This window comes from Pieris brassicae, chromosome 3, assembly GCF_905147105.1.
Source record: "Pieris brassicae chromosome 3, ilPieBrab1.1, whole genome shotgun sequence".
In the NCBI taxonomy this organism is placed as follows: Eukaryota; Metazoa; Arthropoda; class Insecta; order Lepidoptera; family Pieridae; genus Pieris; species Pieris brassicae.
The window spans coordinates 8,638,738-8,656,390 of record NC_059667.1 but is presented as its reverse complement, the minus strand read 5'-3'; the positions used below and the strand labels follow the sequence as shown (position 1 = coordinate 8,656,390).

The following is a 17,653-nucleotide window of genomic DNA, read 5'->3' as shown; positions in this document are numbered from 1 at the left end:
TATCTTTTATTTACACGTTTATGGATACTTGTTTATATTTATAAGGATAATAATCCTTTTTAGTTTATTAGGCTGTAAAATTTCTAAATTTAAAAATGTTTTAAAGTTATCTTGTACTAAACACTTTATATACAAACTGGTTCACTGTTAAAACTTTTTTAAAAACAATATTATTGTCGGCTTATGTATTAAGAATGTAATTGTTTCGTTTGTTGTATGAACAAGCATAAATTGACATATAGTAATCCAGAACACGGTTGAAAGATGCCTTGAGAGCTTTTACATAACAAACACACTTTTGACGAAAACTATCAGAGTCGAATGAATATTTTATTGGTATTAAAAACTTAAAATTTTCTAAATTATCTACATCAAATAGCACCTCAAATTTGAAAGAGATACTCTCAATATATACAAATATAAATAGTGTTTCACAACATATCATTAATTAGCATACAAACTCAAATTTTATTTAGTATTGAGACTATTACAAGGTGTAAATTAGACAAAACATGATATTATTACTACGAAGTGGGCGTGAGATAAACTTATTCTAACAATTCTTTATTTAATATCAAATCTATTTGATTATGGATATTTTATACGGATTTAGATGGTATTTTTAAAATTGCAAAATGATATATTACGGCGATTCATTTAATCATTTGAAATCAAACACCAGACCCAAATACCCAATCAGCGAATACTTAAGCTTATTAATAACCTTAATAAATTTAACATTTCGATGTATTTGCGAATAAATACTTCTATACGAAGCACAGTCTATGCTACAAAGAGTCATTTTTTTGTATGATCGTTGACAGATTAGCATTTCCAGTGCCGGTAACTGCAAATAGCAAAGAAGTTACATAGTACAACAGGTATCATTAAGATAATACCAGCAAGATTTTACCCAGGATGCAAAGAGTTAAAGGTCAACTTATACCTATAAATTGTAAAAAAAAACAATGCCAATCTTCACTGAAGTATTCTTATCATTTTATATATGTAATTAATTCCTTTTTTTTATTTTCCAACTTTGATTTTGTTTCCTTTAGAGTAGAGACTCTTGGGCCGTGGTGTTCAAGTGTACAGGTATTAATATCAATGATTATTATTCTAAAACAGGTTATTTTGTGTATATATAAAAAGGTTTTAGTGTTACCTGTTTATTATAAATAACTAAATGTTATTAATCCAAAAGTTATGTAGAACTGCAAAATTAACAAGTGAATGCGATAATATTTCACAATACTAACAGAAGATTTATTGATTCGTTAAGAATCCATAACATAGACAACTTTTTACAATGCGTTTTTTATTTATCTTTTAAATACACAGATATCGTTTTAATTTTTTCTCACGACCAAGTTTTATATACAATTTTTTTAAGGTTTGCCCATTGATATTATTTATGTCCTCAGCCACACAATAATTGTTCGTCATGTTTTTAAAGCTTTCTGTTACTTCAAGCTGAAATAGTCTAGTTTGTTTGAAATAGTGAACGCGAAATCCTTTATTCATATAGGTATAACATTAATTGTTATGTTTTAAGGTAATTCGATTAAAATATTGTACGTGTTGTGTTTGTTATAGTTGCATCATTGCGCCTCTTGGTAATGGTCAGGCAAGTAACCTTTGCCTGGTACATGTTAAATTTTGGGTCTCCGAGGGTTCCTCACGATGTCTTTCTTCCCGTACGGGTGAGTGTTAAATGCGTGCAAAGGAAGAAATAATAGTCCAATGGTGCAAAGCCGGGGTTCGAAATTACGGCCATGATGGCCGTGACAAAGTGTATCTTTTAATGAACAATGCAATACGAATAGATAGGACACAGTTTAACATTCAAATAAATTAAAAGAACTCGTTCTAGGAAGCCTCCTTTATTATAACAAAGTGAAAAAAAAACAGCCTATACACTAATGAGATTGTATTTTATTCATACAATTACAATAAAACTGTGAAGCGAAACGGATACAAAGTTAACAACAAATTATTGGATGAATCATAAGGCTTTGGTATTTACTTAAAACTCGCCCATCTTTTAAAATGTATTTGTAGATTAAATTTACATAAAATATATAGTTCTTTAATTGAAACACGTTTATTTATGTACGGAATGAATTGAAAACCGGATTAAATCTCTATCATTTTTATAATCTTTCTTAGTTTTTTAGGAATACCTTTGAAATTGATTCCGATAGACCTCTAATAGGCCCTTAGAATACTTGGCTGAAGCAGACCTGTGAACTTTTGAGTCGGGGGATCCACATGTTGCGCGATGTCTCGTCATTTTATTATTAAACTATGATGTACTAGCGAACTTCGTTTCTCCTAAATGTGATTTTGCTTAGCCTACATTTTTAGTACATACCAATATGGAACATTTTGCTACGCTACATGCTGTATTAGACACACAGGTAATAAAGTAACAAGCAATAAGAAAAACTCTTTTGTAAACCTACAAAAGAATCTATGTCTTGTCCTTATCACTCTAGTGAAAATTTGAACATGAATAAACGATAACATATAATATTCCTAATGAAGGTTATTCTTGCTAAGATTGCAGAACTTAAGCTAAGTGTAATTATATTAAAATATTCATAAGTAATTGTGTCCCAAAATCGGTCAATATAAATAAATAGGAAATTTTTGAATTTGACCTTAAACCAAGTTATTATGCAATTTTTACTAATTCTATAAACGACTTTAAGTTTATTTATTAATATAACTTTTTATATTTCCGCATTCACAAAGACCGAATGAGATATACCATGTTCTAATATATTGGGATTAGAAGCAGCCGCTCCACTTTAATAATTATAGTAAAATACAGCCTTGGAATATGCCAAGTTTTGACGTAAATTTTAAATATACTGGTATCAAATTCGTTATAGGAATAAATAAACGATTAACTCAACGCTTCTTGATTTTAAAACTATACGAATACATGTATTTTACTGGTCTGCAACTTTGTCAAAAATTTGAGAACTGAATATTTTAATATACATTAGAGTGAAGCAAAAAGTGGGATCGTTTTTTAAGGCCCAGGCACTGCTTCAATAATAGGAGGAGATTTTTGGGTTTTGCCTTACTCATATAATATACTAAAATGTATAATTACTTTGTTTTTAATTTAATGATTGTTTAGTTCTTCATAATTCATCAAATTTATTAATAAAATACAGTTTATAAGTTCTTCTATTTAAAGGAGTATAAGTATATCAAACATATGTTAATTCCACTAAAAAATAATCTTATCACACTTTTATAAGTAAGAGTTTTTTAAGCAATTGAAACAATTTAACTAAATTTTGAAATAATTTTAAAATCACATCATTAATATGTAGCCATGCGCCATCTTTTGTAAATTAAAAAAATATTTACAAATGCAATTATAATTGTATATAATTGCAATGATTCACTCTACTCATTTGTTAGTTTGTGTGAAAACTTTGAGGGTGAATTTTAATTTTTAATTATTAGTTTTCCATCCACCAAGACGTTGAATAAATTTACAACTTATTTAGAAATGATAATTGTTCTCGCAACACAAGAAAATTAAAATTTTAGGTACTACGATTGTATTATACGAACCCATTGGGAAAACGTAGTCTTTAATTAAACACAAGATATCGTTTTCAAACTTCTTAATTCTTTATACCCCAGAGCGACACATACTACATAGATTTCACATGTGATTTAATATAGTACGGATTTGTAGCAATAAAATGATATATTAATTAATGTATTAAGGAACATATTAACTACTATGGAAGTTCTACATTACAGAGAACTACATTCAAAATATTACGACCTTGACGTAGAAGGTATTTGAAATTAATATGAGAACTTAAACTGATTCTGACATGTAATAAAACACAGTCAACGAATGATGACTGTGGAGGACATAATTTCTTAATACACTGTTAAATGGCTTGTTAAAAGCTTTACTAGATAAATTTGTGTTTTAAGCGTATTATCTGAGGTGCTGTTAATGCATTTCTCTCTCTGTTCGTTGAAATAAAATTGTTCTTCTACTTATAATGACATATTCTTGCGAAGGTTGGCGATCATCATGGCAAGTTTAATTTTGTATGCTGCACCTGTAAACAATGACATGGTGCTGTCACCAAACCATTGTCTAAGGTTTATCAACCTAGACGTGCGTCTGCGGCAAAGTCTTCTTCTATCTGATACTTTGCCTTATATGATTAGTTGAAGGAGCTTGTATTTTGTGGTGTTACGTAAAATTAAAATTTTTTGCCGAATCTTATTCATAATTTTTGAAAAGGATGAACGTTTGCCTTTAATCCCAGATTAAAAAGAGTGGCGGAGAGTTTGTTGCCAGTTTTTCTCTTCCATTCTACGCCCTTGATTTAAGAACTGGTAATAAATGTAAAATTAGTAGCATTTAGAGACGTTCATAAGTGACCTATATGAATAAATGATTTTGATTTGATTTTATTATTATCAACACACCCAGAAACTAAAATCCATATTCATAACTGATAAGTTTGACTGTTATAACACTTTGCACACAGAAAACAATAAAGATAAAACGGTAATAATGTTATTCTAATGAATCTTATAGCGTATAAGCAATCTCTTCCAATCACCAGAGGCAGGAGAATCGTCTGATGTCAAGTGATACCGCCCATGGATACTCTCAATGCCAGAGAGCTCCTTGAATTGAACGGCAGATCAAGAGATCGCGCGGCCGTCCGCCGACCAGGTGGACTGTCGAGATCGTGAAAGAGCAACCTCTCTCCCAGTGAATGCAGGGCATACTAGGTAGGTAGATTAATGGAGAAGACCTACGTCCAGAAATGTAACAAAAAAAGCTTATGAAGGAATAATCTTACATACACAGAAGATTCATACATTAAAATAAGTTAGTACATTTTATAGCATACATACAACATGTATTTCTATTAAATATAAATAATACTGTTGTTGAAGTTAAACTTCTAAAATTGAAATTTTTACTAATGAAACGCATTAGTATTAAAGTCATGAATATATGAAACGGGAGAATGCGATTGAGACCGGTTGGGAACGAGTGTGAAAGGCTGAACGTAGCAAGAAGTAAATAGCAATGAAGCGAGGGAGCAAGCAAGTGAGAAAGATCGAGAGAGAATGAGAGTAAGAGAGATCGAGAAAAAATACACGCTATTGGTTGATGTATTCGTTTAGTAGTTACATATTTAACTAACTAACTAACTTTAGATGGAAATTCTGTCGCATAAAATCTGCAGTAAATCCAGAATTTTTATTTATTTATATTATCATTGGCACGTATACCGTGTGAATATAGTTATACAAATACATGCAGTAATCATATATTGGTACATGATCATATATTAGGACTTTTACCTTAGTAATAATTTACAAAGAAGTTTCTCTTCTTACGTGTGTACTTTGTACGCACGCAACTTTTATTTAATATAAAGTTTTCACCTTTTAAATCGTGCAACTTTATAATAAAAAGATAACGTGAAGAAGTCAACGAATCTAATATATGATTAGTAAGGGTCGATATTAACTAACGGGTTACACGATTTGATTATTATTTACACATGATGTAAAGTGCTTACAGCAATAATTGAAATTTACCTCTTTACATATTAATGGTTGTATTTCATGTGAATTTACTGATATAAAAGTGCCTTAAGATATGATAGATGAGCTCGTTAGGGCGGATTGCAAAAATGTTAAATTTATTTCTTTGTTGTGGTGTATAGTTATAGGTACATTATATATTATGTTTTAATTTTAATAAGTAATCATAACAATCAAGTATATAGAACATATTTATAATTTTCTTAAACTTTATTAAAAATAATTAAAAATTAAAAAAAAGAAAATTAAAACAAATTTAAAAAGGTTGGCCCCTGTGACAACACTGTCACAACAAACTGTGTACCTTTAACGCTGGCAGCATTTCCTCGGTGTATTGGGATACTTATTCGATATATATTATTAATTTATAAATATATAAATGTTACAGTATATAAATTAAAGTTGTAGAAGAAATAAAGAATCTATAACCATAAATTTAAAAACACTTCATCGTTGTAATATGGTATACATTGATACATATAAGTAGATGTCCTTTCACCGGAAGTCCAGCCCAGGACTTTATGCTACCACATCGCCAACTGAACTATGGAGCGGCAATATGTATACGATTTTATTTCAGTAACCACTAACTAATAAGGTCACTGTGTGAATATTAACGACGACCATTATTTAGCTAAGGCTTATAATGCGTGTATTATCAAATAAATAAATTACCAAGGCTTTAGTAGAAACTTAATTTAGTTATAATGTACGTAACTAACAACAGCTAACAACAGATCCAAATGAAAAGTTCAGGAGGAGGAACACAAATAACAATACATATCGTAGACTGCGTATAGAACAAAACTAACACCCATGCGATATGTAGTATTTTTACAGTGTGGAAATTAATTGGATTTATAATTATTATTTTATATGTATTATAGAAATCAGCTTCAACTCAAATAAACATATGAATTCTGCAATTCTGTCGTTAATAGTATAAGAATCTATCTAAAAACAACAATTTATGCAAGACATAGGGTATGTTAGGGTGTGTAATAACAATATAAGATTAAGATAAGTCACTTAAAAAGGTAAAAAACAGTCTCCTTGATCCACATGAGGCGATGTCTAGACTATTTATGCATATATTACCTTTGGCCCGCCCACTTATGTCCAAGTATCGAATTTAAACAAAACATTATACTTTGATAATAATTTCAAATATACGAGGTAGCAGCGGATTCATAAAAAAAAATCCGCATTCAGTTTCAGATTTATGAAGTATCATAATAGCTTAAACTTTTATATAGTAAAGCCTTTACTATTTCTATATAATTAAACATACGTAGTTATCAGAATATTAATTACTTTTGTAGTTATGTAAGGATACAAGTCAAAATACATATACGTCTGCCCGCACTTACTAAAGGGTCTGAAAGCCTTTGATATCACAATTAAGACGGGGTAAAGAAAAACTGTTAATAATTTTAATTCTCTTATAAATAATTAAAAAAAGTATACTCGCTATCAACTTCGCTCTTACTATGAAACGAATTTAAAACAATCATATCTTAAAGTATAATCAATAAATTATATTGTTAAGAATACGCTATACAGTTGAATCTGTATAGCGTATATGTTGTTTGTAAAAAAAAACCGTCCTTTGATCCGCAACAAATTAAAATATTATTGCAATTCATATTCGTAGTAGGTGGTTCCTTGAGCCATATATAAGCGTGCGCGGATTTTTTACCGGCATTCGAACTAGTTCAACCAAACTAGGCAATCCTAAACAATCAAAAATGAGATTCGCCGTGAGTAAATATTAAATTATATTAAATTTTAAATTAAGAACTTATAATACAGTGTTTTTTTTTTGTAAACAGGTACTTATCGCCTGCGTTGTGGCAGTTGCCAGCGCTCAATTCAACCAGGGACAATACTTCCCCCAAAAGGATCAGAGTGGTCAGTACCAGAAGCCCAACCAATACAAACCCTTCAACAACCAATTCAATGGACGTAACCAATACAACCGTTACCAACCCTACCAGCCCACCTACAAACCTTTCGTCACTTCCACCGCCTACCCCATCCGCCCCGCAGTAACCGTTACTCAGGCCCCAGTTGCCGTTGCTGAAGTCAAGTTAGCCCCTGTCTCAGCCCCAAAACCAGTCTCATACCCCGCCGTTGCTGTCGCCAAGGTTGCCGCTGATGCTCGTTCCGCTGAAACCCTGAAGTACGGTAACGCAGTCGAAGCTGACGGCAGCTACAACTACTTGTAAGTACAAATTCTCATTGTAATAATTTAGAATCGTGATTGCGCGAAATATTTACAGAAATTCATATTTAATTGTTACGTGTCCTCTCAGCTTGTAATTTCGTTTTACAGCTTCGAGACCAACAACGGTATCACCGCTCAAGCCCAGGGTGTCCCACGTACCTTCAGCGGTAACCCCCCAGTATCCCCATCTGTGTCCCAAGGATCTTTCTCCTGGACCTCTCCCGAAGGAGAAGTTATCTCAATGACCTACGTCGCCGATGAGAACGGTTACCAGCCCCAAGTAAGTAAAAATATCTCTTCAAATTCTTCTTAAAGTAATAAGTAACTTGAAGGAAACGAAAATATTTTGGTGCACCTTTGCCAAACATATTATAAAAAGAGAAGACTCTTAAGCATTTCGTTAAAAGATTCAATTTTTAAAAAACTACCTAACAACGAGGCACAATTTATCAAAATCACGTGGTGTTTACCCCGGTTACATATGAAACACAGGAATCCTTTTTGAAATCTACATATCTAAAATTAGGTAAATTAAAGATATAATACGTTTCTAATGCATCTTTCAGGGAAACGCTATCCCCCAGCCCCCAGAAGTACCCGCCCAGATCGCCCGCGCTCTGGAGTACATCGCTAAATACGCCCCCGTCGTCAGGGAATAAATAGGATCAACAATGACATTCACATCAAACTAGTTTAAAATTAGTGCCATTATTCTGTTGTTGCATTTTCTTTATCTGTTATCGTGTACAAACAAATAAATTATAAAATTATCTGTATCATTTGTTTTGTTTAACTAACCTAAGAATACAGGTATGATTCAGAGCCTGGGCTTAACGCTAATATGTTTGTCAAAAACGTATTGGCTTTAGACATATGGAAGTAATGGCTAAGTATCTAAAGAAGTACACATTTTACCTGAAACAAATTATTTGATATTGGATTTTATAAAATAAAAAATGTTTTGAACGTTAATACAAAATCCGGTATTAACAAGTATCTATTAATCTAAAATATTATTAAAAGTCATTACCATAAATTAATTGGCAATTAAATTTCGATCGATCGTCTTTTTTTTAATTGTTTTTCTCAATTGAATACAAAAAGATATTGAAAAAGTAATCAGAGATTATCTATATGTATCGCGGTATATTTAACTTGGCATATGTAATTAAACTGTCTGAAATTCTGAAAGGAGCTAGGCTGGATTAGATATAGATCCAAATGTAATTTTTAACCTACATAGTACTAATAATAATACAATGTGATATAAGTATTAAAAATACTTAACGTTTTCGGTATTGGAAATAAAATAAAGATGAATTCAAGAAAATTTATTTTCATGTTAGCCTTCATTCTTTAGGCGGATTAACAAACTCCGATAAATCAGTCGAATTGTATCCTCATTAATAAGTAGACTGACCTTTATGTCATGACCGACGATTGTTTCCATTTAAATTGATAATGATTTTTTACATTTTAACATCTAACACGTTTCCGGTTTTTATAGAGCAAAATAAAAACGTTGAGACCATCTTTTATAAACAACCAGATGTAACGCCACTTATTTAGGTTTGAGCCTCAGATTCCTGTATCTGTTTCGTGATGATTTATCAATCTAATAGACAAGTAGGTGTTCAGTCTCCCGTGCTTCACACACGCCATCGACTTTTGTGTCTAAGACAAGCCGGAGTCCGAAAGTTAAATGCGAAAGTTAAACCAATGGACGTTCGGTATATGGAGACCGAACGTCCATTGGTGTACAACCGAAGATCAGAGTATGACCCTGAGGATGGGATTCACACGCCGAAGCCACTAGTGTAAAACTGCGCTGCAACTCATACCCATATTTACCATGTAAATTAATCAATAAAGCATTAATAAATTTGACGATTATTTATATGATCCTAAACCTTGGGATTGATTTGCTCCAGTTCAAACAATTTGTATAACTCAAAACTTGGCGATTAAAAAGAGTTGCGGAGTCGCAAGAAAGCCAGTCCTTTTAGGCTGCTCTACGCCCGTGACTTGCGCACAGGTGATAAATGTAAATTTTGAATTAATTTAACATCTTTTTATTGACCTTCAGTGTTACTTGGTTACCTATATGAATAAAGTTATTTTGAGATTTTATTGTAAAATAAGTTCCCCGGCTTAAAATTTTTTGTTTCACACTTCGGATCTACTTAATACGAAATCTTCGTTGACGACGAGTTTAAATGCTCTGAATTTTACTTTTTATGCTTTAAAAGCTCTTACTCTGTATGCTATAAACTGATGGATCACCGAAAAGTTTATCAACAATAGTGTGATTTCTGGTGAAGTTTTAAGTATAATTCATTATTTATTTGAATCGTCAGAAATATGACTATTAAAATAAAATATATTTATTATGGAATATAAGATACAAGTATCACTTATTCCGTCATTAAATTTGTATCGCAGACATTTCTACTCATCGGCAAAGAAGACAGAGGGTATAGGCCGAGAGAAAAAGCCGGCGTAAAAAGTAATTATTGCATAGGTCCCAAAATACTCGTACACACTAAAAGTCATTAAGACGGGCATGGCGGTAGCAATTTATTTGCTTTAAAAAAAAAATATACGAGCATCTGAAAAACCGTAACATAAAATAAAAAAATAATGTTATATGAGTCAAGAATTTATTGACCGACTATTATTTTGGGATATAATTTACACTTAGTGACACTCGGTCACGTCCGATCTTAATTTTTAAAGGAATATTATTATTACTATGAATTTATTTTATACAGTACAATGATAGGCTATCAGAATTGGTAATTGAGATAAAAACTGATTTTGAAAACCTACTCGTATTTTTGTTACCTACTCGTATCTTAAATCGACATCAAAGGGGAGGATCTCTCAATCTCTCAATCTCAAATTGTATAAAGAAGATTTTTTGGTATATTCTAACTTAGGGAACAGTTCAAATTTCATCAAAATCGGTTCGATTGTCCTATATTCACGAAATCTTGGAGGGACTTGTACGTTATAATTTTCCGTTTCGTTATAAGTAATTGTAGATTAACTTTTCTAAATAAATTATTACTATATATTAGTTTTAATTTGGACCAACACACATGTACCTTGGGTAATTGAGATCTGGGCGTTGCAGGTCCAACGGGTAAGTACTTTATTCTAAGTGAAGAGCTTGTTTACCTCCCTGTCCCTTAAAAAAACGACCTGCCCAGAACTTCCTTCATTTATTATTTGATTATTCGAGCATAATAAACAAGAAAGAATCGAGTTTATTCAATATTTAGTAACCCACCTGAAAGATTACCATAACCCATTTCTAGTGTTGAAATACACCTCAAATCTGTCCTTCGTTTTATTGTTCACTTTATAGTTGTCACAAAGTGAATTTGTGTGGGCAGACAGGTGACCGCTAATAGTCAAGTTCAAAGCTTACGCAATTCCACATAAATTTGGATAACAGGTTTGATAGTCTTCGACCACATTATAAATCATGAACTGAAACATTAGTATTTATTATACTTTTAAGATCCTTGTAGATAAATTAATTTTAGAACTTAAAATCTAGCCTCAGGCTTTTGGTCGTTGAACAAATTATTTGCAAGTAACCTTATAGAACAAAACATACGAAACAGAACACACAAACCAATTACACATGAATAATGAATATATAAAAGAAACTTAACATTAAATAACTAAATATTTTAAATAAAAAATAACTAATTACTACTGCTAAATAAAATAAAAGTCCTTCTGCGTCCTAAAATATTACTAATAAATGGTAAGGTGGAAAATGTATAACACCGTTATAAATTGTATTGTGCTTATCCAGATAATTCGTGTCCGTATCAGGCACAGGGAATAATTGAGAATCATGTCGCATACGGGGTAGGGATTTGTAAAGAAAATGAAAGCATATAGAGGCTGTCTATCCGCCTATTAAGAATAGTGTTTTTTTCTGACTCCGCCGAGATATTTGCAAGAATCTGCATAACTTTTAATGGTTAATGTTATTTCTGAATTACTTATTGTATTACAAAAAATATTATACAATTAAACAATATTTAATTTTCTTAACCTTAAATGTATCACGATTCATTAAAATTATTAAAAAGAAAATCAAAACAAATTTAAAAAGTTTGGTCCCTGTGGCAGTGTACCTTCCACCTACCTATCTCGCTGTACTATCTGCATAACTATTTAAAAGTAAAAAAAATCACAAACCTTTTAAACAACTTAGCGCGAACTATGATTCTGGTATATAGAAAGAAGTACGTTTTTGTGAACGCGAGTCATACAGACCCCTTAGTACTATTTTAAGTTACCATTTTAAGCATCCTACGTCAACATATATATTAAAATTTCAAATCTCGAATCTCTCTTTTTAGAAACTTGATGACATGTGTACGATAAAATACTCTACAATTTATGTAGGTGTAAATGTATTAATGATCACTGTATCCAAAATATGTATGAACTATAATATTTTAGGATAAATAAGTGACATATTTAATAAGTACAGCACTTATGTACGGCCACGTAAAAGCCTCCAATACTATAAGCGGTGATATATATTGTCAACATTATATAAATTGACAGACGCTGATCAAAATAAAAAAGTTATAGGGAAGTATATAATACCCAATTCAAAATTAAATAATCCAATCAGCATAAAATATTTCCGAACATAAAAGAATCTTAAACATGATTAGCAATGTAAAATATTCCGGCCTGAGGTTATGGCTTTAGGGTTGCCGTCATAATGCTGAAGTGTATGTCACCGTAAAATTGTAAGTACCGTTAGGTTATAATCTGTCTCGCGAGATTGTGAACTGTGGAAAGATGAACCTCAACGTACTATTTAACCTAATATTATTCGGTAGATGGATGATAGATTATATCAAAGTGAAACCGTCAAATTGTCAACTGATCCAAGGCTATCCCTGATTGGTCGGCTTATAGTAGACGTTTCTGTGTCCATAGAGCTAGGAATGAAACACGGGTATCAGTCAAATACAATAAATGCACTTCAAAAATTGTGACATCAAGCATTTTTTTTTCTTGTATATGGCTTTTATTTATGCTAACTGGGCACAAGGTACTTCGCCAGTGTCGTGTAGATAGAGAAGACACGAAGGAGATTGATCGGTAAAAAAAATAATTAAGTTTGAATATGCACAAAAAAAAAATTGTTGAAATTCGATTGTTAGTTTTGAGACATCACAGACAACACAAATATGAGTAAAAGCATTATTAAATACTGTTTGCTAATTATGAATAATTTATATATATTACACTTTAATTCTATTGCTTTCTATATATTTACATAAAAATCTACAAGATGGACTAAACACAAACATTTAACACTTAAACATCAAGCATTTATTCATTTTTAGTAGGTAATCAATAATACTGTCATCAGTAGATCAGCCTGCTTTGCCAAAGCCATGTTGTCGATTTTTTCTTTTTTGTTGTCGATTGTTTTGTTTTTTTTTTGATTTCTACGACAACGTAAGAGGTGCACGCTAAAATTAGACTAACACTGGATATTATCTTTTTTTTTTAATTCACTACATGACATTTGCTGATTATCCTAACATGTTTTTCATAAACGATTATAATTAAAACTTTGCGTGTGGATTATTATTTCTTTTAACGAATTTAAAAAAATATTCTATCAAATTGATAACAAATTTAAATACATTATTTGTATGATAAAGATTAAACCATTCAATTAAACAAATTTCATGCAATTTATATCGTTAAAGAACTTTATCAATGTCTAGTAGACGCGGTTACAGTTTTAGGGAATTTTTAGGCAGTCATAATAAATGTACGGCCATGGCTATTATATTATTAATTTTTAAGGTAATATGAAAGTATTATACATTAAGAAAAGTATATGTTATAGTGCTGAGTACTGTTAAAATTAATTATGCATTCTTTTCTTTGTTACTTCGGCTTGTGGAAATCGTTATATTATATATTATTCGTCATCCATGAAATATTTCCTTCAAAAAAAAACACCACGTTCGAGAATTCTTTATTCTTGACGGGCGAACATACGGGGCTCATATTTGCTGGAGGTACTTAACCAGGTACGAAGTATTCTCCTTTATATTAGTCTGCCACGCTTTAGTAAATCCCGTAATCGCCTACTATTATAATTTCAGTTTAAACGAAAACTGTCATCTGTCGGTTGACAACCACAGATAAAACTATTGATATAATAAAATATGTTGATGCATAAGCAGTGTCGATAGCTATTAATATAATTTTATATCAGTATCCATCATTCATAATTCAGCTAATTAAAAACTATTAATAAACATTAAACAATAAGTATTCGTAAAAACAACATTTTAATATACATAGAACTAGTTATACGTTTATTACTTTTTAACATTCCATAATAATACAATCCATAATATATACATAAAATTCTCGTACGGAAATGAGTCGACTTTGGGTCCTTCAAGAAAAGAGCATACCAATTCTTGAAAGGCCTTCTGGCAACGTGAGTGTCTATGGGCGGTGGTATCACTTAACATCAGGTGAGCCTCCTGCACGTTTAACTCCTATTACATAAAAAAATAATTAAAACACCCTTACAACTACATTGCATAACAGCTGACGTAGGCGTAAAATATTTCTTACCGACTTAATAAAAGCCATGGAAGAGGTTATAAATAGGTAATGCTCCTCCGTCCGTGAACTGATCAGAATGTTTGATGCGTTAATATATCTTGGTACCCTTGTCCAATAATTATATCTTCATACCCCGTATATAAATGGACTATTTAATACATCTAATTAGGTAATAATGCTTACGTTTTGTAATTTCTGTTCTAATGTATTTGTTGTGTGTAAAATTTATAACGTCATATTTTCTTGTATGGAATTTTGTCGTACTTAGACGGCAAATATCTGCTCTTTGGTTAGGTATTCCAATTTTTTACAGCTCGTGCATTTGTTTTTTGAAAATGAAGATTAATTTTATTTTCCGCACTGCATAACAGACTGCTGCCAAATTAGAGAAGATTGAATTGGAATGTCGAAGACCTTACTCCCCTGGCCTTGCTCCAACCGATTACCATTTTTTTCATAATTTCGATAACTTCTTGCAAGGTAAAAAAATCAACTCTGATGGTTCAATCGAAACCGCATTCAATTTTTTTTATCGATTTCCGTTCGAATGTTTTTTTTAGTAAAGGGATCAATTAACTAAATATAAGATGACAACAGTGCACAGATAGTAATGTGCATTCTCTGATTAGTTCAATTAGAAAAAATCTACTTTTTGTTCCTCCCATACAAAACGCCAATTTCATATTACTTACATATGTAAATATGTAAGTATGTATAAATCAATATAGAACAAAAATAATGTTATTTAATACTTTTTTGGGCATTTTTGAGTTTAAGCTAAAAACATTTTCTGCGACCCTGGTTATCATTTAACACTTTGGCAATTTTATGTATATGTGTATATTGATAATTCTTCTAGAAACATCAGTAAAGTCATTTATTTTTAAAGCTAGTTTAGAATAGTTAATCTTTAAAATACATAGTGACATCTATGTTATAAACATGTGATTGTATTGATAATTGTCAGAATTGTGATATAATAGTAGTCTGTGGCAAATCAGCTACAGACTATTCTCCCTCCCAGTCCTCATCAGTTTTTCTAATTTCCCAAAGGAAGTTTTATGCAAACGCTAATTGTGGAAGTTATTCTTATGTAAATTCATATAAAAAGTATTAATAAAGATATTAACCACGTGATAATCTATTATTTATTATCTATAGGCTCATCACGAATAAAATATACAATCAGAATCAGTCCGATCTAGTTTGACCTTAGCATTTCAAGATGCAGTATATCATATCTTTCTCAACAGTTTTAATGTCACAATTTTTCTTTTTCTGTATAATGATTTATAACATTAAATATACACAATATTACAAATAATGTTATTACTAGATTTATAATAAATAAAAAAATATTCTTAAACAACTAGTATTTCATGAATTGTTATCGTTTCACGAATTAATATTACAATCTTATAGACATTTTTATATAACTTTGTTATCAAATTAAGTATTATTTATTGTATATATTATCTGTATTTTTAACTTAAAAGGTTTCCCTAATCTTACACGTTCATTCGAACGTGTATAAACACACACATATTTTTAAAATTATTCATAAAGTTAGAAACGAGGCTGTAAAATTATATATATGATGTTTGTAAGGGTGTATGTATATGTAAAATAACTCGTTCGTTTAATAAAATTTAGTCGATACTTAAATAAAACATCACTGAAGCTTTTAAAAGCTCTTTACTTATGTTTGAAATTTTCATTATTATTTTATTACCATCTGATGACCCCAAAAGCCAATGACCTGTCATGCATCGCGACATTATTAATTATACATCGAATCCTGTCTTAAAACATTTATCCATATACAGTTAAAGACAATCATATAAGTATGTTGAAATATTTATATTTTATAAATGAAATATTTATTGTTGACTGAAATGGAAAAAAGCTGTATTTTCTAATTAAGGATCCAAATAGGGAATGCAGTCTAGTCGAAATCGTTAATTCGAGATCAATTGGAAAATCTCTGAAATCATTGATAGAGGCAATTCATCTTAGTTTTCGGTTGCGTTGCTATTCTTATTAACAGCAGTGGATGTATTTAAAAGGATATCTTACCACATAATATTGTGAAGTTAAGCTTCGGGATTGATCTCGAAAAATCCCACGAGTTCCAAGCCCGTTTGGCCACAAGTTTTAATGTGCAACACTCGCTTTAGAAATTGTCAATTGAACAGACACATAAATGTCACACACAATTACAGGAATACATCATACATACATCTTTTAACTATACTCGTAGTACAAGGTTCAAACGTTTATTTTTATTCATATATAAGGAAAATCAAACGACATTCCAGGGGTAGAAATTATGTAAATATTCTTTGGTAATGTAATTTAAATAGTGTATTTTAATAATCAAATACATATTTATTATTAAACCATTATTAAAGTAAAGCGCAACGATTCATTTGCTTTAAAATCATCAAATTAATCAAGACTACGGTTGAAGTTGTCTATAGAGAATATTTATCGCTTGACATATTTAAGTCCGGGTTCTATAAAACATAATATAGAATAATTAAAAATGTTAACGGATGTTCTCACGGATAGATTCATCTTAATAATGTCATAAACAATAAAATATGTCATAACCCTTCTAAATCACATGCTGCTATTATCTACGACAATATATCGTTATATATATATAATTCTAACTATCTAATGTACGTGTGTATTTCACTGAACTCCTCTTAAACAGCTGGACCCATTTCATTTTTTTTGTATGCGTTTGAGTGATAGATTTTGATAAAAAAATGTGTATTACAAGTGTTGAGAAGGATTTACATTTTTTTTTGTATGTAGACGTGTGTACAAGACAACGTCTGTCGGATCTGATAGTATATATATATTTGGACTGCCCCATCAGAGTTAAATTTTTTCCCTTGCAAGAAGTTGTCCAAATTTCGAAAAAAATGGTGATCTGTTGGAGCAAGGTCCGAGGAGTACGGAGGATGTCTTAGACATTCCAATATCAGATCATAGATAATGAGCTCAAGAGTGAGGCCAAAAATTTTAATATAAATCAAGTAATTTTAAAAGAAAAATTTACTCCACTAAGTTGGCAGTGGTGGAATATCCCCGAGTGTTAATATGCGTATAATCTAAACACATTGTTATTTGGAACATAGAACTTGACAT

The 17,653-nt window shown here is 30.9% G+C and overlaps 1 protein-coding gene across 1 annotated transcript; it reads left to right on the top strand.

Annotated features, from left to right (window-relative positions):
- Nucleotides 1-7,297: 7,297 nt before the first annotated feature.
- Nucleotides 7,298-8,625, top strand: LOC123707440 (larval cuticle protein LCP-22-like). Its single transcript, XM_045657488.1, has 4 exons — nucleotides 7,298-7,382; nucleotides 7,455-7,846; nucleotides 7,958-8,129; nucleotides 8,416-8,625. The coding sequence occupies exons 1-4, from the start codon at nucleotides 7,371-7,373 to the stop codon at nucleotides 8,506-8,508; spliced, it is 669 nt and encodes a 222-aa protein (XP_045513444.1). The 5' UTR covers nucleotides 7,298-7,370; the 3' UTR covers nucleotides 8,509-8,625.
- Nucleotides 8,626-17,653: the final 9,028 nt, after the last annotated feature.